This window comes from Abrus precatorius, unplaced genomic scaffold (genome assembly GCF_003935025.1).
Source record: "Abrus precatorius isolate BTA unplaced genomic scaffold, Abrus_2018 Scaffold4, whole genome shotgun sequence".
Classification (NCBI taxonomy): domain Eukaryota; kingdom Viridiplantae; phylum Streptophyta; class Magnoliopsida; order Fabales; family Fabaceae; genus Abrus; species Abrus precatorius.
The window spans coordinates 14,513,709-14,535,115 of record NW_020874384.1 but is presented as its reverse complement, the minus strand read 5'-3'; the positions used below and the strand labels follow the sequence as shown (position 1 = coordinate 14,535,115).

Here is a 21,407-nt window from a genome sequence, read left to right as displayed (position 1 = left end):
TAAATATTTTATAAATTAAAATTCTATGACTTTTCCATTTGTGACTGTATACGTGAGACTTAAAAACTTAATTTAATTAATCTCATGTGAAGGAAGAACGCAATTGTTTTGGATAAAAAAATTGTTTAACTCTTTCCGTAAAAAAAGAAAAAACAATTATTGGCTCAAACGCCAACTGACTCCATTTTCTGCAACAAAAGATTCCCCAGTCCGCGCCAAATCAAAAAAATCATCACGATCGGAACAATTACTATCCATTTTCTTTTACTGCACCTACCTTTAGTAGAAATAGAACAGGGTTTACACTTCACGTTCCATTCCATTTCATTCCATTCCGATCTCTAAATCACCCAAAGTCACGACTCAATCGCTTCTCCCGACAGGTACTTCTCATTTACCCAATCAATTTCATTTTCCATTTCCCCAAACCACCGTCTAATTTCTAGGTTTTCCCAATTCCCTTGCTTTCTCCCTCAGATAATAATGATTCCCGCAAGATGAAGAAAAAAAAGCACAGCGAAACAGCAAAGGAAGACAGGCTCAGTGACTTACCAGATTGCGTTCTCCTTCACATATTGACATTCGTGAACGCCAAACACGCCGTACGAACTTGCGTCTTATCCAAACGCTGGAAGAATCTCTGGAAGAGCCTTCCTTCCCTTATACTACACTCTTCAGACTTTTGGACTTTCAAAAGCTTCACCAAATTCGTGTCTCGCCTTTTGTCCCTTCGCGATGGCTCTGTCGCACTTCACCATCTCGATTTCGAGCGTCACGGTTGCATTGAGCCTCAACTTCTCAAGAGAATCGTGAAGTACGCCGTTTCACACAATGTTCGTCAGTTAGGAATCTCTGTTATGTGTGATATTAATCACATTCCGCTTTCAATATTTTCTTGTCAGACTTTAACATCTCTTAAGCTTTCGGTTTGCCCTAAGGGTTACATTTATGGAAGCACGTTGTTTCCCAAATCTCTGAATTTAGGAGCGTTAATCAGCTTGCATCTTCAGCATTTTACCTTTTGCAATAGCGACAATGACCGAGCCGAGCCGTTTTCGGCATGTAACAGGTTGAGTGATTTGATTATTGACCATTGTACGGTAAGAGATTCGCTAATTCTATGCATATCGAGTTCAACGCTCCGGAGCTTAACTATGCGTTCTGATCATTCTAAGGACTTTTACAAAATTGAGTTGTCTACGCCAAATCTTCGTAGTTTCACTTTTACGGGTACTCCGTATCAGCAACTCATTGGGAACAATCTTTCCTCTCTTGAACAAGTGAATATTGATGCTGAAATCTGGTCAACTTCGTTGGAATCGCCTTTGATCCTATTTAGCTGGCTGCTAGAGCTTGCTAATATAAAATCGTTGACAGTTTCTGCAAGTACTCTTCAGGTACCTTTGCTTAGCATATTTTGAGCCTTTGTGATTAGTTTTTTCGTAGAATGTTTTTTTTTTTTGTGTGTGTTAAAACTGATTTGACTTGCATTCTGTTGAATTGTGTCTAATTCACCCTGTTGTTAATTGCTTAGGTTCTCTTCTTAATTCCTGATTTATTGAAGATTAAACTCCCTTGCTTGGGTAACTTGAAGTCGTTGAAAGTGAAACTGAAACCACTTTCACCTATATTTTCCATGACAGTGAAAGCTGCCAAGTCATGGAAAGCAGCACTGAAACCATCTCCACCACCTATACCTGATGGAATAGTGGACTTTTTGCTTCAAAACTCGCCATCGGCAAAAGTTGACATGATAAATTTCTCAAGGTGAAATATGAATTCAAGTTTTAAATAGAGAATCTTATAATTGGTTTTATTTCTGCATCATTCAATTCTATGTTGCTGTCTCCCTTGGTCTCTCTGATTATAAGTAATTATCGGTGGATAAATGAGTCCCTTGGGTAGAGGAACAAATTTGCAAATGTATAATGATTGTATCCAAATCTCAACTTAAGTGGATGGTCTATGGCAAGGATTGGTAAAATGTTGTTGCTTTTGGTTGTATTAAATGAAAGAAAGTTAATGGCGGTTAAATAAAATCTTTATTTTGTGGTTAATGAATGTCAATGATAAAAAAGAAAGAATTTTGAGATGTTGATGGAATGTAGAAACTAGAATTTTTGTGTATAATGAAACTGATACTCCATGATGTGTGTGTGGTTTATCCATCTTAAATCACAGCAAATACTTAGTGATAGTCATTTTGATGTGCAGTATTCTTTCTAGTTGATTATTTGATTTGCTTAGTGAATAACTCATCCTTGAAGAGCAGACTATTCAATATTCATTGAAAACTGGAAGCTAAGCGAACAGAAAATCTGCAAAGAAACCAAAGTTTTATGCGGCTTTGGTTTGAATTTTGGGAGTTGCAGGTTCTCTATGCAGTTTTGCATGCAAGTCCTCAAATTCTATTTTAAAAGAAGACAATTTTAGGCACTAATATTCATTCTAGTTACTTCTGAGTTTCCTTTGTTTTAGTTGCATGCATAGTAGACAGTAGCAGCTGATATCGCGGAGGTGCGAAGCAGCAGGGTGCTGCTAATCCCATTGTCGTCATGTTTCATTGTAGCCGTTGTGCTACAAATAGCAGCCAAGAACAAAGCAAATTGCGGCCATCATAGCATAGCTGCTATTTCATCCTAGGTCAAATCCCTACTTTAACCCTCACTTTCTGAACGTTGGGCGGCTTTAGGGGGGGTAATCTTGAGATTTTGCCCCTTTTTTTACATTTCTGATATCTTCTTCTCCTTCGTCGAGCAAGCCCTAAGCTCCTATCTCATTCTCATCTCTCAGTTCTCCTCTTGTTCTGTTCTTCTTCATCTTCGTTTCTGCAACATCATCTTGCTTCCGGTGTCCATCATCTTTGTCAAAGCTTCTGACACTGCAGACTCATTTTCTGGTCATCTTTTTCATCTTTGGTGAAGTTTTCGATGTGACCCAAATGTTCTCCAGTCTTCTTCAACTACAACGAAGCTTCCAATGTGACTCAAATATTTTTTAGTCATCTTCATCTCCAGCAAAACTTCCAATGAAGTAGGTTTTTCGGTGACTGACCATTCTTGTTTTCTATTTTCCTTTTCCGTTTTTTATTTTCTCTCTCTGTTTTGATTTTATATTAGGTATATTTAAAACTTTAGAATAGCAGTCATCTGCTCTGGTGTTTTTAGGGTCATTAGCTCCACGCCACTATCCAAGATTGACTACTATGGTTGCATGATAGTTTTGATAGATACCTACTCTATCTGGACTACATTTGGTTAGATTTGAGGTTGATGACCAGCTACTAAAAATGCAGAGCTCTCAATGATTTATTTTTTGGAACAGCAGAAATGAGAAGAATTTGTGTGCAAGTATCCAGTACCGAACTTTTAATTGGTGATAAAGTAAAAGGGATTATAACATATGATCTTTGGCAAAAGAAACACTGGAGTTTTTCCCCCACAATTTTCATAGTGCTTGGTTTCATTTTCATAATATTACACATGCCAAACTGAAATTTGACATCAAAACTTGATCATGTGCACGGGAACAAATTATTTTTATTGCAAAATGATAGATTTTCGGTTACCGCTATCAATTTCTTGATATTCCATGTTCAATTATTGTTTATATATGCGTTGTTTTAACTCCTGTTAACTTTTTGAATTGATTGATTTTGCTGTTACATTGATATGTTACTTTTTGGGCTTTTGAATCATATAGGTGAATGCAACGAAGATTCAGTCGAGAAGCACCAATCCAACACCTACTACGTGATAGTGGGTGGTGAAGGGTGCTAATCGACAATATCTCCTTACAATGCCTTCTTTATTATATTAACCTTCCTTTTTGGATTCTAGGAAAAAAAAATAGTTCTGCTAACTTTAGTGAAGCGCCTGCTGTCTCATTTGGTAAAACATCTTGGATGTCCACAATATCATTCTTGCTGATACAGTCTCAATTTTAAAGCTAAATTCTAATATGCAGACCAAACGACTTTCCGGGAGTATCCCTCGTGTTAAATTCTAATGTACGAATGCTGTACCTCTCATTTGTATGTCTACTTGTCTGTGTATGAATGGGTATATTCTGTTTTGGGAGTCTTTATGAATCATTTAGTTCCTGCTAGACCTGCATCGATGACTAATTTTGTTTTCTGAGCGAGATAATTCAAGTTAATCAATATATTGTGTACTAGAGAGAAAACTTGGCGTTTATTCATATTTCATTTATATTGTTTTGTTTCTAACGAAATATGGAGCCCGAATTGAATATTTATACAAGCTACCGGTATATACGACCAGAAAATTTTGATAGACGAGAGATGAATGTGCATCTCAACAGTTAGTAGAGGTTAATGGGGAGTAGAAAATGTTAGATTAGCGAGCGAGGTTGATATAAACTAAGGTTGATATATATGTATGTATGTATATGTCTAAGATTAAAAATCTACATGACTTTTTTTTATTTCATCCTATGATTTATTGTGTCTTTATTCTTATATGAAAGTATTTTTATAAAATATTTCTCTTCACTATGATATGTGACTTTTCTTGTATTTGATTTTTCAATTTAAAGTTTAATTATAATTTTTAATTTATATTTCTTTAAATTAGTTCTATTTAAATAATATAATATTCATTAGTAATAATGAAAATATTTTGAAAAATTAAATTTAAAAATACTTATCTAAAAAATTTTGATTTTTTATTTTAAAGATTATTTTAATTTAATAATACTTGTGGATTGTATAGAAACTTTATCAGTTATTTTTATTTTCAATATTCAACCAATCTACTATTATTAACACAAAAGTTGTTAACATATTTGTGGCATAAATTTTTTTATTAACATATTTGTGTATACAAATTAATATCTTTATTTTATGTTTTGTTTTAATTAATGTTTTATTTATATCTTTATTTATTAATTGAAACTTCTAATAAATCTGTGCGTTGAATGAATAATTTAGCGAGCATATCGTTAAATGTTAAATAACTAATAAGAAATCAGATCTAACAGCAAATTTATAGATGTGAATCCTGTCGAATAGCCGAATAGGGTTTGAAATAATGGCATCTTTTGAGAAAGAAGGAACCGATTAAACTTGGGTATACAACATCGAGTTAGGGTAAAGGCAAATGTCAATAAGAAGGAATTTATACTTTGTTTAGTATGCAAGAAAATGCCAGGGAAAGGAAGTGATAGAAAACGCATTTTTCAAAATCTCTTCTCTTATTTGGCTGTATTTGAATAGTAAGAGAAGGAAAAAAAAAACCCATGAAACCTAAATATTTTTTTCTTCCCTTTATTTAAGCCAAGAAAATGCCAAAACCGAGAAAACAAAAAAAAATTGGAAAAATTATCAATTAAAAATAATTGAAATTTTATTAAATTATAGGGGGTATAATAATCTAATTTTAAAAATCTTTTTCCTTTTCTTCAATTTCTTTTATATTTCTAACATACCAAACATCTTAAATTATTTATTTATTTACTACTTATTTTTTCTATTATTTTATTTACTTATGTCACGAAGTGTTATTAAACGGTAAAATGTGTGTTTTGGTCACTCCAAATGATTCAAAGCACTTGCATACCTGTTTATTTTGCCTACACAACTTCCTATGGAACTATGGAAGGTTGAAGTTATTGAGTTAAACATGTTACCTCCCTATTCATTTAACATCTTGACTTAATACGGAGTTCAAAGAACCGTTAACAGGTTGAAGTTAAATTATCTTGGTAAACGACAACATTTAATAAAATATTATAATTAACAAATAATTTTATTAATATAAAATATTTCATACATATTACTAACATTAAATATTAATAGAAATTATTCTATTATTAATTTAAATTTATAGTATTCATACACATAATTTAATTTTTGTTAAACAAAATTATAATAATGATGCTTTTTAACATTTAATACTTTGTTGTTAATACATAATTTTTAAGTAAAATAATCTCAATTTAATATAATAATAATAATAATAATAATAATAATAATAATTCTTGTAATAAATAAGCTTAATTGCAGTTGTTATTCATATAATTTAATGTATGTGCAATTTTAGTTTCCTTAGTTTTAATTACTCACATTGAATCTTTTTAGATTTTTAAATTTTTAAATTAAATCTTTCAAACCAAAATCAAGGATTTTTATTATATTTTATACATTTTATTTTTTATGTTTACTTAAATATTTTGTAGATTTTTCTTTATTTATTTGTATAAAAATAAATAAATTTTCATACTTTTATTTTATTTATTAAATTTTAAATTTAAAAAATTTAATTTGAACATTTGAAATATTAAAAGAGTTAAATTTAAAAAATCCTAAAAGTACAATAGAGATTGTAACTAAATCTAATAAATAATAAAAAATAATAGACATTTTATTCGATTTTTATCCAATATTATATATATTTTATATGTTAATATAAAAGATGTTATATTTTGCGTTTGGGCTAAGCAAACGCAAGAAACAAAAGTAGGAAAGGAGTGACTGTACTTATATATACACTTCGGCAGAGTAGTATGAAAAAGTTGGACCGAGAGAATTTCTCTTGCCTATATCTGTCGTTAGGAAAAGAAGACGTTTGTAGCTTTGGAATTGTGTTCTCGAACATGCGATTCTTTTTCCAACTTTTATTTTTAGCGATGACGCTTCAGTTGCAGAATTCTCCGTCCAATCTCTGTCAAACGTAAACGAAAATTTTAAAAGAAAGCGCAAGAAGTGATTTCAATCGCAAGAGCATCTTTTCAGTGAATGAATCTTCATATATTCTTTAACCTCCACTAATAAACCATTTTCCTTTTCCTCCTATAAAGATTGAAACTCGACGCTTCTTTTTCATTCTTTATTCTCTTTTTTGAGTGTGGAAGCCAAAAACACTGCCATGGCTCCTTCTCGTCTTCTTCATTTTGATCTAATTGAAGGAATGCAACTTGTGGTACACGTCTTTCCATTCAGTGGTAAATTACATGTTAAAGAAATAAAGAAGATACTAGTTAATACTTTATTTGTTGGTTCTTCTTAGATTAATATATCTGGATCCTTGGAGAGGCACAACGTGCGAATTGAATTTCAACTCAAGAATTGTACAAGGACTTGGATCCTGCACTGGGGTTTTGTCTTCAATGGGGATAAGTAAATAATAAAACCTTTTTTTTTTCCAATAAAATTGTTTGGTGTGCATTTTGTAGAGAAATCACCCGCACTATCAGTGTGCATGTGCTAGATTTATGCGGATAAATATTTTTTTAAATGGTTTATGATTTTTTAAAAAATTTCTACACTATCTAAATCTTTGATGTTTTGTCGTACGTAAATTAATTGTTGTTTCACAAAATAATTGTTTGAAGTCCAAACTGCAAGTGGAATGTACGAAGTTTATTTTGTGTCCATAGGAATTGGTTCATTCCAGCTGGTAATTCTTCGGGAGCGAAATCCTACAAGCACGGTGCATTACAGTCACAGTTTACAAAGGTTTTATCCTTAAAATTCAATTTTTAAACAATACGGTTATAATTGATACATGTTAAAATTTTCATGCATAACTTGCAGCATGGACAGATATACATGCTTATCATTGAGATGCGGGATCCTAGCATACATGCCATTGAATTTGTTCTAAAAGATGGCAGTCATGATAGATGGTTTGCTTCAAAATTTTTAAATAAACTAAAATTCATACCAATTTTTCTTGGTTTTCAATTTTTACACATTGAACTTCTCCAGTGTTATTTTATTTGTTGGCTTCTAGGTTGAAACTGAACCACAAAAATTTTCGAATAGAGATACCAGCAAGTGATGCTCCTGTAATATCTTATTCTGATTCTAGCATACCAAAGGACATGATAGAACACAAGGCTTATTCACTGTGGGAGAGTAAGGGTAGGCCTATAAGTTCGCCACAACAACAGAAGGTAGTTTTGGAAACAAGTTGCTTGCTTCAAGAAACTTTCTATGATGCTTGTTCATATTTTAACCACTATTTATAACGAGGAGTATTTTTGGTGGGAGATCTGGGCAGACTTTTTTTATGGTGTTGTGTAGATGTAGTTTAACTATCATTAAGGTAATATTAAATTTCTTTGGCATGAATATTGATACACTTGTAACCTTCATCTCCACCGTTTCTATACCTGTAAGCTCTTCCACTATGAAATGACAGACTATGTATTGAAGTGGGCCTAGGTAATTTTCATCCTAGTCCTTTCATTAAGATGCAATTTCAAAGAGTCTTTTCCTGTGTTAAGCTTTTTCGCTGTCTTCCTGCTGTAGCTATCTTCTCTTTATGTTAATAAAAGTATGGTCATTATGTTTTGTATTTATATAAAAGCCCTACCTGGTAATGCAACCCTATGATGCATTTTCTGAAACAAATTTCAGTCTTATTTGTACTTTTTACATTTTGATGCAGCAAGATTATGATGATGCATTGAGAGAGCTCCAAAATCACCTATCAAAAGGAATAACCTTAAATGAGTCATGGAATAGTCATGCAACTGGAGGAATAAAACCTGTGAGTAATAACAGAGATCAACTCAGGAGCGGTATGCGATATTCCTACCATAGGAAATACAATGTTGAAGACTGGTTACAAAAGCATTCTGAAGGGGACAAAGGAACTGTGTCAACATCAGCTTTGATAAATCTTGTAGAGAAATTTATAGGTGGAACAAATGTAATGTCAAGGAAAATATATCATGTTCACAACTATGAAATTGTGGTTAGTTTTCTTGTTATCATTCTTGTTCGCTTAAAGGCATAAATTTTTCAACAGTTTTAAATCGTTCATGCATTGATAGGTATTTTCAAAATTTATTAATGGCGACAACCACATTTTCATTGCTGCAAACACGAAAGGTACTACGGTGCTTCACTGGGGTGTATCTAAGTTGTCTCCAAGTGAGTGGTTGGTGAGTCATGTGATATATTCTTAAGCCTTCTGTTGTAACTGTTACACGTTTTTTGTTCATTATCTGATTTTTCTACATTGTGGTAGGTGCCACCACAAGAGATATGGCCAGATAACTCAAAAATGGTTTCTGGTGCATGTCAAAGCTATTTTAGAGATAAGTTTACTGGAAATAGATCATTTCAGGTAATTTTTGCAAGTGCATCGTTTCCTACTACTGTGATTGGTGTGTATTTATTAGAGTTTGGTGCACATACTAACAATACATCTCCCCCCACCCCCACCCAAATAAATAAACAGATTGTAGATGTCAACTTGCAGAAGAGGAGTTTTGCTGGTATTCAGTTTGTCATCTGGACAGGTGGATGTTGGGTTAAAAACAATGGAGCAAACTTCTTTGCTGAGCTAAAATCAATCAATCAAACTGAAAAGGTTATTTTTATATTTCTTCTTTAACAATTTCTTGTTAAATATGCAGGTGATAGCCCCACATTTCCCCCCTTTTACCTGCTTGAAATAAAGAAGTTCCTGAAAAATAGTATATGTTTGAGGGAATATGAAGAAATACGTTCAGATAGGCATAATCTTAACTACCAAAGAATAAAAAGAATCCTTCCAAATGCAAACCTTTTGAACTATGGGGATCCAAATTACCTTGTGGAAACCACCCAACTGTACTGAAAATATGAAGGCCAGCCACATTGCTCTTATCCAATTTAACCTTGAAACAGTGAGTCTCAAAGAATTTCAGAATAGGAATAGAAAAACAATTGATAAGACTCGAGTATCGCTTTCCTCCACCAAAGCCAGAATATTCCTGTTGCAAACCAAGGTCATGGTCCAGCTCCTTAACATTTAATGTAGTTTTAATGGTGACCTCTTATTAAATTTTCTCTATTTTTATTAACGCCTAGACTGTACATGTTCAATAAATGACATTGATCTTTGTTCCTCCTATTGTAGCAAAGTCCTAATATTTTTCCTTTTTGATAGGTTCAAAAATGTATATAGTAGGAGAAAAAGGGAGAACTCATAAGTTGTAACTAACTAATTTAGTAGTTAGGACAGCTAGCCCTTTTAGCAATATAAATAAGAGGTCGGGCAGTTAGTGAGAGGAGTTTTTTGGAATAGTTAATGTCTGGCTTGGAGAATGAGGTCTCTTGAATGACCTCAGGGCAGTGCAATTGTGTAGTTTTTCCTATTCCTAATCTGGACCATGTTGGTGTAGCATTGTGAATTAGGGTTCTGCAATAAAGAGGTATTCTTACATATTGAGTTTGATATTCTATTCTATCACTTTTGCAGTTAGATGAATTATGAAACTTAACATTTAAGCCTTTTTTGATCCAAAAAGCCTTATATACAGTTTGATAGAGATGCAAAAGAGGTTGTCTTGTGGCTACTAGATGAAATTTCTCGTAGAGAGAAAGAGGCTGAGAGATCTTTGATGCACAGGTGAGACTATGATATACTACAGTGTTTAACAAAACCTTTTATTCCTTTAACCATTTTCATTAAAAGAAAATTTATGAAAATTTTCAGAGTATTTTCTAAGTTTCTATAGCTATTTGTGTTATTAAAGTACCTTACTATCATTGTTGGTGTACTTTTCTTCTCTTCACCTTGATTGATCATGCATGTGTGTGTGTTGTAGTTGTATGCTAAAATGATTTTTTGATGTGTTTAATTTTTCTCAGGTTCAATATTGCCACAGAGCTGACAGATCGTTGCAAGTCGGAAGGGGAACTGGGGCTGATTGGAATACTAGTTTGGATCAGGTTCATGGCATGCAGACATCTCAAATGGAATAAGAATTTTAATGTAAAACCTCGGTAAATTATTATTCTTTTACTCCTTTTACCAATTAATTGCTTCATGAGATATTCCTTTCCATAGAAGTTCTTGTTTCATATCCATTGTCTAATAATTATAGCACCAACATTTCCCACTAAATGTACTATCCTTTTTGAACTTTGAATTATTTTGTTCAATTTCACTCAGGATTTGTACTTATAAGTGAAGCACAAATGCTCTTTTCTTCTTTAGTTAGATTTATCATGTGGACCAGTTCTTTGATTTGAATTTTGAAACGATTTGGATGTTGACTAATGACTAATATACCGACATCAGTGTTTCTCGTGCTACCATCATACCAATGCCACAATTTATGTAAGTTTTTTAATTCTACTTCCAATGAAACAGAAGACTTAAAAATGAGTATGACTAAATTAATAATATTATTTAACCTAATTATACCAACAACCAAGTCTTATCCCACTAGGTTGGGTTGGTTTAAGCCAATTCAAACAATGACAAAAAAATTTGAATATAAACTTTTTGTTAGGGGTTATTTGGAAAAGGAGGATTTTGGAGGGAAGGGCAGGGCACAACAAAATTTATATTTTAAATAAATATATTTAAAATTAATATTTTTAAATAAAAGATATAAATTGATATATTAACATAAACTAATATTTTAATAATGTATTTGTTATCATAAATAATATATAATTATTTTAATTTAAAACTAAAAAATTTGTTCTCTCTTCCCTTCCCTCCAAAACCTCCCTCCCAAACATACCTAGAATATTAGCATTCGTGTTAGAATATACGGTTGAATGTGAGGATATTGATTGCTAACTGCTAGTAAGTATTTTGGATAATTGTAGTTGATACTGGTTCAATTAATAGTTTGCCTTAGCCCATTTTCATAATGTATTTTGACATTATGTCAACTTGTCCATGTTTACTTTTTGTTGTATATTCAGTATTACTAATTGTAGTTGGTATCACAAGCCCATTGTTGCCTGCTAAATGAATTGTATTTCATTTGAAGTGAAATTAGTGAAGCTCAAGACAGGTTTACCAATTTACTGCAAATAATATACTTGAACCAGCCAAGCAATAGGGAGATTGTGAGACTAATATTGATGTGTGTTGGTCCTGGAGGGCAAGGTGATGCTGGTCAGAGAATCCGTGATGAAATTCTTTTGGTTCAGGTGTATAAAATACTTATGTTTGCTGAATATAATTGTTGTGCCTTGGATGATTAATCATATATGTATGTTACCTTTCAGAGAAATAATGACTGCAAAACAGGCATGATGGAGGAATGGCATCAAAAGTTACACAATAATAGTAGCCCTGATGATGTCATAATATGTGAGGTGACCAACTAATCAGCGCATTTGGTTTCATAATTTATTCCACATTTTCAAATTTATGTCCAATAGAAATCAAATAGATGATTATTTAATTTCTTTGTATATATATATATATTTTTTTGTTTTTGTTGAGCGAGAAAAGGAATGAGAGACGTGAAAGAATACATGTCTTAATTTCACAGCCAAGCATCTATTTATATCAGGAGTCATAAACAAGGATAATTACAGGAATATACAGTTACTCTAACCAAATTACTCAATGAATAATCTTCCCTCTTTACATTCTTACTATATCTACATTATTTTTGTCAGATTCTTATGTTATTCACACAATTTTTGATATAAACATTATTAGGGTAGTTCATGACATTTGGATAGTGTGAGATAGAAACAATAGAATCAAGGAATGTAATTTTTATAATACGTGTACTTAATAAGGGTAAGAAATTATGTATTGGGATTTAATTGTTCAATTGATTAAAATGTTATAAGCATTGGCTATAATATCTATTTGAAAAAATATTACTTGATTAATAAGTTGGTTGTTTCTTAATACTATAAGTGTTTGACTATTTAATGAGTGCAAAGTACTTGGTGTTCTCTTTATGAATTTTGGAAATGAGACTATTATTGAAGACTTAAATGTGTTTGGTTCCACATTATAGTGAATTTTTTGTTTTGGTCCCTTCAAATGATTTTTTTTGTTTTAATCCCAATTTTTTTATAAATTTTTGTTTTTAGTTCTTAACATTGATCTGGTCCATTGAGATACCACTACGTGTCAGTTTTTATTTGACCACATCAGCATTAGTGACTAAAAGAAAAAATTTATAAAAAAGTAGGGATTAAAATAAAAAAAGTTAGTTTGAAGGGACTAAAACCAAAATTGTGCTAAAATGTAAGGATCAAAAACATATTTAAGCTATTATTTAATATTGTTTTCATCATATTTCTTTCTCCCTTTGAGAGTTTCTGAATTCTCCCTCCCTCTCTCTGTCTCTCTATTTCTCTTGCCTAATTTTATTCCTCCTACCCTCTATTGTTTCCATTTATCATAGCTTTGTTTTTCTTATCTTTGTAAAGTTATGTCATTTAGTCTCAACAGGTCTGAGTTGATAATAAGCACTTCTACCCAAGATTAACACAAGACTAGTATCAGTATGCTTGCAAGTTGCGCCAGTGACCCCATTTTATAATAAATAAGATTTTCTTAAGTGGTTGTTATTTTGGTAACAGGCACTCTTGAATTATGTAAGATGCGGGTTCAGAGTTGATGTTTATTGGAAAACATTAAATGCAAATGGTCTGACAAGAGAGAAACTTGCAAGCTACGACCATCCAATTGTGTCTGAACCACATTTCAGGACTGATATGAGGGATAGCCTTATCCATGATCTCACTGCATACTTGAAGATTCTAAAGGTATGCACCAGCTAAAGAAAGGCACTTCTTATATTTTAAATTGGATATTTTCTTGTTCAAGTTTTACACTAAATTTGATGGCTGTAACTTCTCAACTCAAGTTTAGCAACCATAATTTGAATGTGAACCACCCACAGCTGCCCAATCTGTTTGCTTGTCAATAAGAGTCCCCTTGAATCAATCAGGAGCTGAACATGAAAGAGGAACCACAAACATAATCCTATCTCTTGAAAAGATTAAGGGCAAAAAATCTTCCTTAAAAATGTGAGCACTCCACTCTAACCAAATGCACCAATTGACTGCATAAACAGCATATTGTCACAAAATTTTAACTTCGTTATTTTTCAAAAACCTTTCTATTGAACCATCTAAAAATGATCCAAATTTGGTTCTTTTTTATTTTTGACAAGTAATTTGAGAGGAGAAGTGGCGTGAGTTCTAATTTTTATAATCTGCTCATGATGGGACATTATTTGGAATCAGGCACGTGCTCACTTAAGTTTTGCAGTCTTAAATTTGGGCTTAAACGTAACTCAATTTCAAAAGCTAGCTTGTAAGATGAGGATTGCTTTAACCTTTATATTGTGATTTTTTTTATATTACACTGAGAAATCTGCAGGGTGTAGATAGCACTCGAGAAGCCACAGGACCAAGTAGATTGTGTTGGAAATATTCAGAGCTAGGAATTTTTTTTCAATCAAGGGTGACCCAATATCAGATCTATGATAGGCTCTAATACCATCTTATTAGGTTTAAACTTAAGTCAACCTTAAAAGCTAATTTGTAAGGTTATAATTGCTTTAACCTTTATAAACTTTTATTTAATCATATCTATAGTTGATAAGAGACTTCAATAATAACTTTACAAAGATGGCAAAAGGATGGCGGTGTTGGTTGCAAGATCATATTGGTAAAAAGAGGCGCAGTGGCAAGCGAAAAAGGGTGCACACTAATCATGTGTACTGTTCACCACAGTACTGTTCACTGCAAAAAACAAAAACAAGAGCTAGTATTGCAGAGGAGATCAGAGAAGACAAAGCTTAAACTATTGATACCATGTAGAGAGAAAGTGTATGAGTGTTGTGCATCAAAGATGATTACACACTTATGCATTTCTAATCACAAAAATGAGTAAAATGAGTACAAAGAATGAATCATAATTATAGTAACCGTTACACAAATATAAACACATGCATATATGTTTTCTAATATGCAGCTTTAAAGAATCATTTTATCTGAAGTACCTTAATTTTTTCTTTGATGCTGGCATAGAAAATTCACAAGAAATTTTCTGGTTATATCATTATTGTTAATTTCCTGATTACATCTGGAATCTAGATAACAATATTTTAAGTTCCAATTTTCATTAGTAGCCCAACAATATGGTTTTCCTTTTATTAATTGCTTTCTGTATCCTTTTAGCACCAGTTTAGTTGTTAATTTTCAAATTTTTCAGCTGCTGTATTCTTTACTAATCTTCCAAGGAAGGCTTAGTTTGCCTACTTAATAGGAAATATTGTTGGAAATGGTTACTTCAATTAATTTTCTGTGACACAGGCTGTTTACACTGGTGTGGACCTTGAACATGCTATTGATATTTGTTTGAGATCCTCTTTCAAGGTGATGGTTGCAGATGTTAAGGATACTTGTAATTTTCATCTTGTTTGATTTCTGACATTACTAACACTGTATTTGTAATTAACAAAATGTTGACTTTTGTCCTGGTCTTTCAGGATGGAAACATTACAAATGCAATTAAACATAGCTGTGTGTTTGGTTTGCCATTGAAACTGCTGGTAATGTAATTTTATTGGCATTTCAAGTAAACTTATGTTTGTAAGGTCTTTTTATCATATGACAATAGTGCTGTGAATAAACAATTTGAATTATATAATATTTTTTTATTTTACATGTTTATAACTTGATCTTTTCTATATTTATAATTATTTAAATTATGAGTGGATAATACTTCGTTAATGTTGTAAACTTGCAGGAAAATCTGAAATTTGTCAAAGAACATTTTAGGGATGCCAATACTACTCCACTAATGGAGGTCAGTTCGTATAGCATTTGATGAAAAATATAATTTTACATGTGAATGTCCTTGAAAAGATGAAAGTTGTTTTTTCTCAGAAGTTATTGGAATCACGCATTGAGCTTCGCCCTATTCTGCTGAAATCTCATAGAAGATTGAAAGATCTACTTTTCCTTGATATTTCTTTGGATTCGGCAATCAGAACAATTATGGAAAAGAGCTTACAAAATTTGAACTTTGCCAATCTGCCGGTAACAATAATTTGAATCTAAAATTATTTTATAATTGGTTAGGACTACTTTTTTCAAAACACTCTGACTAAGCTTCTTATTTTCATTTTTCCTTCTAATTGACAACAGGAAATATTGTTTTTGTTCTCTTTTATTCTTGAGAATCTATGCTTATCAACTGTCAATAATGAAGACATCATTTACTGCACTAAGGTGTGTGTTTGATCTTGAAGTTTCTTTGACTTTCTCTTATGGACTTTGTGATAAGCAAAAGTCTAACAGTGGTATACTATAAGTGCTGCATGGATAATTATTTCTGGCATTTGTTTACATTATCCTGTCTTCTAAAGGACTGGTATCGCATCTGTGAATCATACAAATTGGGAAATAGTCAATGGGCATTACAGACAAAGGCTATACTTGACCGGTTGGGGCTAGTACTCGCTGAAAGGTCTCAGTATTACCAAAAAAGGCTCCAACCAAGTGCCCAGTATCTTGGTAATTTGCTTGGAGTTCCAAAATGGACGGTATGTTAGGTGAATTTTGGGCTATGGAAAATAATAAAGAAATTGAAATTTTTTGTTTTAGATTTTACAAAAATTCTTATATTGAACACTCCTTCTGATAACTTTATTCCATTACAAGATTGATATTTTTACAGAGGAGTTGATAAGATCGGGATGTTCTGCTATGATGTCAATCCTCATTAACCATTTTAATCCCATTCTAAGGAAAGTTGCGAATTTAGGAGGGTAAGAACGAGATGTACATGTGTGCATAATTGATTGGATTCAATCTAAGCTGAGTGATTCATCATCAAACTGTGCCATCATGTCATCATAATACTTTTATTTTTATTTAAATATACTGATCTCTTGGATTCATTTAGAAATTCTCTTATTGCTGGTTTGAGTGGTTTCAGTGGTTAATACTAAATTGATTAATTTTCTTTTGGCAGCTGGCAGGTCATTAGTGTAGTAGAAGTGTCTGGCTTTGTTACCTTTGTCAATGAATTGGCAACAGCTCAAAATAAAGTTTATAGAAGGCCCACCATTATTATTGCTTCTAAAATAACTGGTGATGAAGAGATTTCAGAAGGAGTGGTAGCAGTGCTAACAACTGATATGCCTGATGTTCTATCCCACATTTCAATCAGAGCTAGAAATAATAAGGCATGTGTATCATTTTCATTAATTATATCTTGTTTATATTGATAATTTTATGACCAGATACTATTGTTTTGATCATACACAAGAGTCCAAATATTGCCTAATGATTTGTTGTGGAAATTAAAACTAACACAGGAAGTAAGTTGGTTGGTGCAGATATGCTTTGCCACATGCTTTGACCAAAATATTTTCTGGGGTCTCAAATCAAAGGAGGGAAAAGCAATATCAATAAGATTTAAATCAAACAATTTGGTTATAAGGTAAAAATTTGTTATGTACTAGATTAGCACACTAGTGATTATTCAGTGATCTTAAAAACCATCATTTTTATGCTTGTAGTGATATCAATAGCTCCAGTCTGTCTCACAACTCCATTATTTCGTTCTCCATTCGTCGAGGAGTTACCTTTAAAAAGAAGACTTTTTGTGGTAAATATGCTGCTTCAGTTGAGGAGTTTACTGGTGAAGTGGTATGATTTTGCATATCAAATTGTTTCTTTGCTTGAATATAGTATCTTGTTTATGTTTGTACTTTGCACAAGGTCTTCTGGATAGTGATGGTAAGTTTGCAGATGATTGACAAGTCAATGATGCATCTAAAAATGTGACATTGTATAATTTGTTCTTTTATTTACTCTCCACAAGCTAAAAATTTTCCATTTTTATTTCTTAAACTGTAACAACCAATCATAGATACCAGTCTCTTTAGAGGTGATCCTATTTCAAAATTTTTCATGTATTATGAGAAACTAGAGGTTGTGTTTCCACCTAAGTTGATAAAAGTTGTGACACCATCAGAACACTCCTTTACAAACTTTTGCAAGTATCCTGGTATTGTGCTACATCAGCATCTCCAATGCTACCAAAGTTATTTCGATGATGACCTCATCAGTTCTTCTATAAGCACTACCTAGAGACAGCACAATTTTCTGTACCATCAACCACTGGTGCAGTTTCACTCTCCCTTTGATTCATTGTCACTAGGCTAGGCCACTGCCTAGTGCTACTGCAATTGCCTACCTACAATCACATTTTCTTTTCATTACCAAAACACCTTACCTGTGTCTGTTTTGAAATTGACATATTTCTTGTTTTGAAATAGTTGAAATAAAATTAAATAATTTATTTTTTGTTTAAGAAAATGAGGATGTTAGATGGGAATTAATTGGTGATTGATGAAATTTATACTTTGAAAATATGTTTAGTCAAGGCAGGAGAATCTCCTGTATGTTTGGTTGCAGATTTTGATGAAAGCCTGAATAGTTGTTACTTTTTACAACATTATGCTCTAATTAATTTCATTAACTTATGTGACTAGGTTGGTGCAAAATCATGCAATATTAAATTTTTATGTACAAGGGTACCATCTTGGATTAAGATCCCACCGTCAGTTGCCCTAACATTTGGAGCCTTTGAGACTGCTTTGCAAGACAAAGTTAATAAGGTCTTGTAATCATTTTTCATTTCCTTGTAAACAATGTATGTGAGTGTAGCTACTTTAGTTGCATTCATACAATGTTAATTTTATATGCTCTCTACTAATATGGATTTCATTAACATAAGTCAACATTGAAATAATTAGTTGATGACAGAAAATTTGAGATATTAGAGGCCAAAGTTGGCCACCATATTTACGGATCAGTTTTGTCATAATTTTAATTGTTTGTGGACATAGAAATACTATTTGGACATAGTCTAAAATATCAAGCAGTTATTTTTTATGATCATCTTTTTTCCTTCTGCTGATTTTCTCCTATTATTGTAATTTTCATTTAAGAAATAACTTCAACTTGGAATGGTAATTATCCTTATTTTGTTACAGCCATTGTTTGAACTTCAACCACCAATTATCATGCTAATATTTAAGAATTTGTGATTGAGACATGAAATAAATTGCTACTTCTGATAGTGGTAAGCTAGAGAAACATGTGTGACTTTATTTGAAAGAAGGGCCAGTAAAGTTTTCACTATCTTGCAGGCCATAGAAAATAAGATTGCTTCTTTATCCAAATCAGTGCATAATGGCGACCTTTCAAAACTTAAAGCAGTACAAGAAGCCATCCTGCAAATGAATGCTCCACCATCTATGGTAATTTAAAAGCATCATGACATCATGTTGATGAATTCATACTTATGATATCTGGTATAAAGTTTGTACATTAATATATACTTTCCTCTTTAATTTCTTCCTATCTTTGTTTTTCTACAAGATAATAACATTTTCAGTGGCATAGCCATCATTTTCCTTTTTTATTTCATTCTTTTTTTGGTAGTTTACATTATCATCTTTACAAGTAAGATGTTTGCCTTTACCCAGATAAAGCATATATTATTTTATGGTTTTGAGAAACATCGCACAGACCTATTTATATACGGTATATCAAGTGAAAGTGCGAGAGATTAGAACAAATCTTGACCCAATACAACCATGTATGGATGGTCAAGAATAACTCTTTGCTCACACTTTTATCTAATATGTTGTGCAAAATCATACTTTATTTCCTTTCTTTTGACATTGTAATTTTGCAAGACTTATGAACTCGAGCACAAAATTAGAAGTTCAAAATTACCATGGCCTAGTGATGAAGGTAATGAGAGGTGGAGTTATGCATGGCAAGCAATAAAGAAGGTATAACTTTGTTTTCACAAATACTAATACATAATTTTTGTTTTTCAAGGGAGAGCATGTTGTTATATTTCTTTCCTTTCCAGTGATATTAATGTTTTTCATGTTCACTTTATCCGTATTAACCTTTTCCATCCCAGTTTATTTTGGATTGGGCTCAAATCTTTGGCTTTGTCAATTGTTAGTTTGGTTTTTATCACCTGATTTTCTTATATCTAGCAAAGGTAAAGTACAAGGGCTTTTATGTATATTTGTCTTGAATTAAATTAGACTAGACTCCAAGTTTAAATACTTGTCATGATGACACTCCAGTGTGAATAATTGACAAAATCATGCAAGGATTTCTAATTTTCTTCTTTGTAGGTTTGGGCTTCAAAGTGGAATGAACGAGCTTTTCTCAGTTGCCAAAAAAACAAGTTGAATCATGAGAATATATGTATGGCTGTATTGATTCAAGAAGTTATTTGTGGTGATTATTCTTTTGTGATTCATACAAAAAATCCCTTGTCAGGGGATGCTACAGAGATATATGTTGAGGTAAATATTTTTTTCTTGGTCTGTTAACAAATTATAAGAGAATATTTTCCACTGTCTTACCCATCTTGCAAAAACAGATAGTGAAAGGGTTGGGAGAGACTCTGGTTGGGGCATATCCAGGACGTGCAATGACCTTCATTGTGAAGAAAACAAACCTGAAATCTCCAATGGTAATGTAGATATCTCTTCATAGCTATTTATTAAAATATGCATCATTAAGTGGGTTCATGTCAAATCACTTTAAATTTAGTAGTTTTAATAATCATGTTTCTCAAATTAACTGGCATATGAGCCCTTCATGTTTATCGCTCAAAAATCTTGTGAATTTGAAGGTTACCAGTTACCCAAGCAAGCTAACGGGGTTGTACAGTAAGAAGTCCATTATATTTAGATCAGACTCCAACGCCGAGGACCTTCAAGGATTTGCTAGTGCAGGTCTTTTTGACAGGTGAAATATGCGACACTTTGGTTTGAAGTAATAAATCAAGAGTATATTGTACAATTGTATTAGATTGGGCAATTACGGTCTTTCTTGGCATTTATACAATTGCATTTTTTGCTTATGCTAACCTATAAAGTCTTTGCTCAAATTTCCTGCAGTGTAATCATGGACAAGGTCGAGAAAATTGTGTTAGACTACTCCAAGGATCCAATTATTGCTAATAAACCATTTCAAACTTCACTCTTCTCAAGAATTGCAGAGGCAGGAAAAATTATAGAGGACCTTTATGGTTGCCCTCAGGACATTGAAGGAGTGGTTAAAGATGGAATAATATTTGTGGTTCAGGCAAGACCACAAATTTAATTTCGTAAAATATACTTAAAATTTCAACTGAAATAGTGTTGAATCTGTTAATAATATATATTGGCAAAATCATGCTTATGTTATATTTGCATTCCAACCACAAATTTAACCTTGTATTATACACATTAAATAAAATGATAAGATGTTATTGCCCTATAGGCATTTATTTTTACTATATAACAAAAATCACCACACGTTTGAATATATAAGCATTCATGAGGTGCTTATTTATATGAAATAAAACTTCATAAAACGGTTGAAAAGAATTGCTTTGAGAGAAAGTCAAATATATTTTTCTTTTACATTGTAATATACGCATTCTCACTTTAAAATGTAAACTAGGTAGAGCTTCACGAAATTCTTATCAATTAAAAGTGTATTCATATGTTTGATTGTGAAACTCCTTAAAATAAGTTAAAAATTTTGCTTTGATAAAATTCTCTGTACAACTAAATAAGAGCTAAGAAGAATTTTTAGAAAGATCATTGGTCACTTTAACAAGTTCAAC

At 32.2% G+C, this 21,407-nt stretch overlaps 2 protein-coding genes across 8 annotated transcripts; both read left to right on the top strand.

Moving 5' to 3' along the window:
- The first annotated feature begins 241 nt into the window (after window positions 1-241).
- On the top strand, window positions 242-4,199 carry LOC113864518 (putative FBD-associated F-box protein At5g22720). Of its 3 annotated transcripts, none has more exons than XM_027498327.1 (4): window positions 242-383; window positions 478-1,397; window positions 1,535-1,767; window positions 3,840-4,199. In XM_027498327.1, the coding sequence occupies exons 2-4, from the start codon at window positions 498-500 to the stop codon at window positions 3,850-3,852; spliced, it is 1,146 nt and encodes a 381-aa protein (XP_027354128.1). In that variant the 5' UTR covers window positions 242-383; window positions 478-497; the 3' UTR covers window positions 3,853-4,199. The 3 variants fall into 3 exon arrangements, with proteins under 3 accessions (XP_027354128.1, XP_027354129.1, XP_027354130.1); XM_027498328.1 differs by having other exon boundaries at window positions 3,703-4,104; XM_027498329.1 differs by lacking the exons at window positions 1,535-1,767; window positions 3,840-4,199 and having other exon boundaries at window positions 476-1,421.
- Window positions 4,200-6,744: 2,545 nt separating this feature from the next.
- On the top strand, window positions 6,745-21,059 carry LOC113864516 (alpha-glucan water dikinase 2). 5 transcript variants are annotated; one of them, XM_027498322.1, is made up of 32 exons: window positions 6,745-6,941; window positions 7,029-7,138; window positions 7,354-7,477; window positions 7,556-7,647; window positions 7,755-7,917; window positions 8,415-8,723; window positions 8,803-8,913; window positions 9,000-9,098; window positions 9,213-9,344; window positions 10,267-10,367; window positions 10,610-10,744; window positions 11,749-11,911; window positions 11,990-12,079; window positions 13,313-13,498; window positions 15,056-15,118; window positions 15,232-15,294; window positions 15,492-15,551; window positions 15,611-15,784; window positions 15,893-15,976; window positions 16,114-16,290; window positions 16,409-16,515; window positions 16,722-16,935; window positions 17,089-17,192; window positions 17,272-17,401; window positions 18,250-18,375; window positions 18,910-19,020; window positions 19,205-19,225; window positions 19,462-19,560; window positions 19,921-20,094; window positions 20,172-20,264; window positions 20,427-20,542; window positions 20,695-21,059. In XM_027498322.1, the coding sequence occupies exons 1-32, from the start codon at window positions 6,888-6,890 to the stop codon at window positions 20,897-20,899; spliced, it is 3,990 nt and encodes a 1,329-aa protein (XP_027354123.1). In that variant the 5' UTR covers window positions 6,745-6,887; the 3' UTR covers window positions 20,900-21,059. The 5 variants fall into 5 exon arrangements, with proteins under 5 accessions (XP_027354123.1, XP_027354124.1, XP_027354125.1 ...); XM_027498323.1 differs by having other exon boundaries at window positions 7,399-7,477; window positions 20,695-21,058; XM_027498324.1 differs by having other exon boundaries at window positions 7,399-7,477; window positions 10,279-10,367; window positions 20,695-21,057.
- The last annotated feature ends 348 nt before the right edge of the window (window positions 21,060-21,407 follow it).

Excerpts from the sequence above, each read along its gene's own strand:
- LOC113864516 (XM_027498322.1), top strand. The coding sequence starts at position 6,888 with ATGGCTCCTTCTCGTCTTCTTCATTTTGATCTAATTGAAGGAATGCAA. Across the intron at positions 17,193-17,271 it reads TCAAACAATTTGGTTATAAG|TGATATCAATAGCTCCAGTC; the intron begins GTAAAAATTTGT and ends TTATGCTTGTAG. Across the intron at positions 19,561-19,920 it reads CATGGCAAGCAATAAAGAAG|GTTTGGGCTTCAAAGTGGAA; the intron begins GTATAACTTTGT and ends TCTTCTTTGTAG.
- LOC113864518 (XM_027498327.1), top strand. The coding sequence starts at position 498 with ATGAAGAAAAAAAAGCACAGCGAAACAGCAAAGGAAGACAGGCTCAGT. Across the intron at positions 1,398-1,534 it reads TTTCTGCAAGTACTCTTCAG|GTTCTCTTCTTAATTCCTGA; the intron begins GTACCTTTGCTT and ends TTAATTGCTTAG.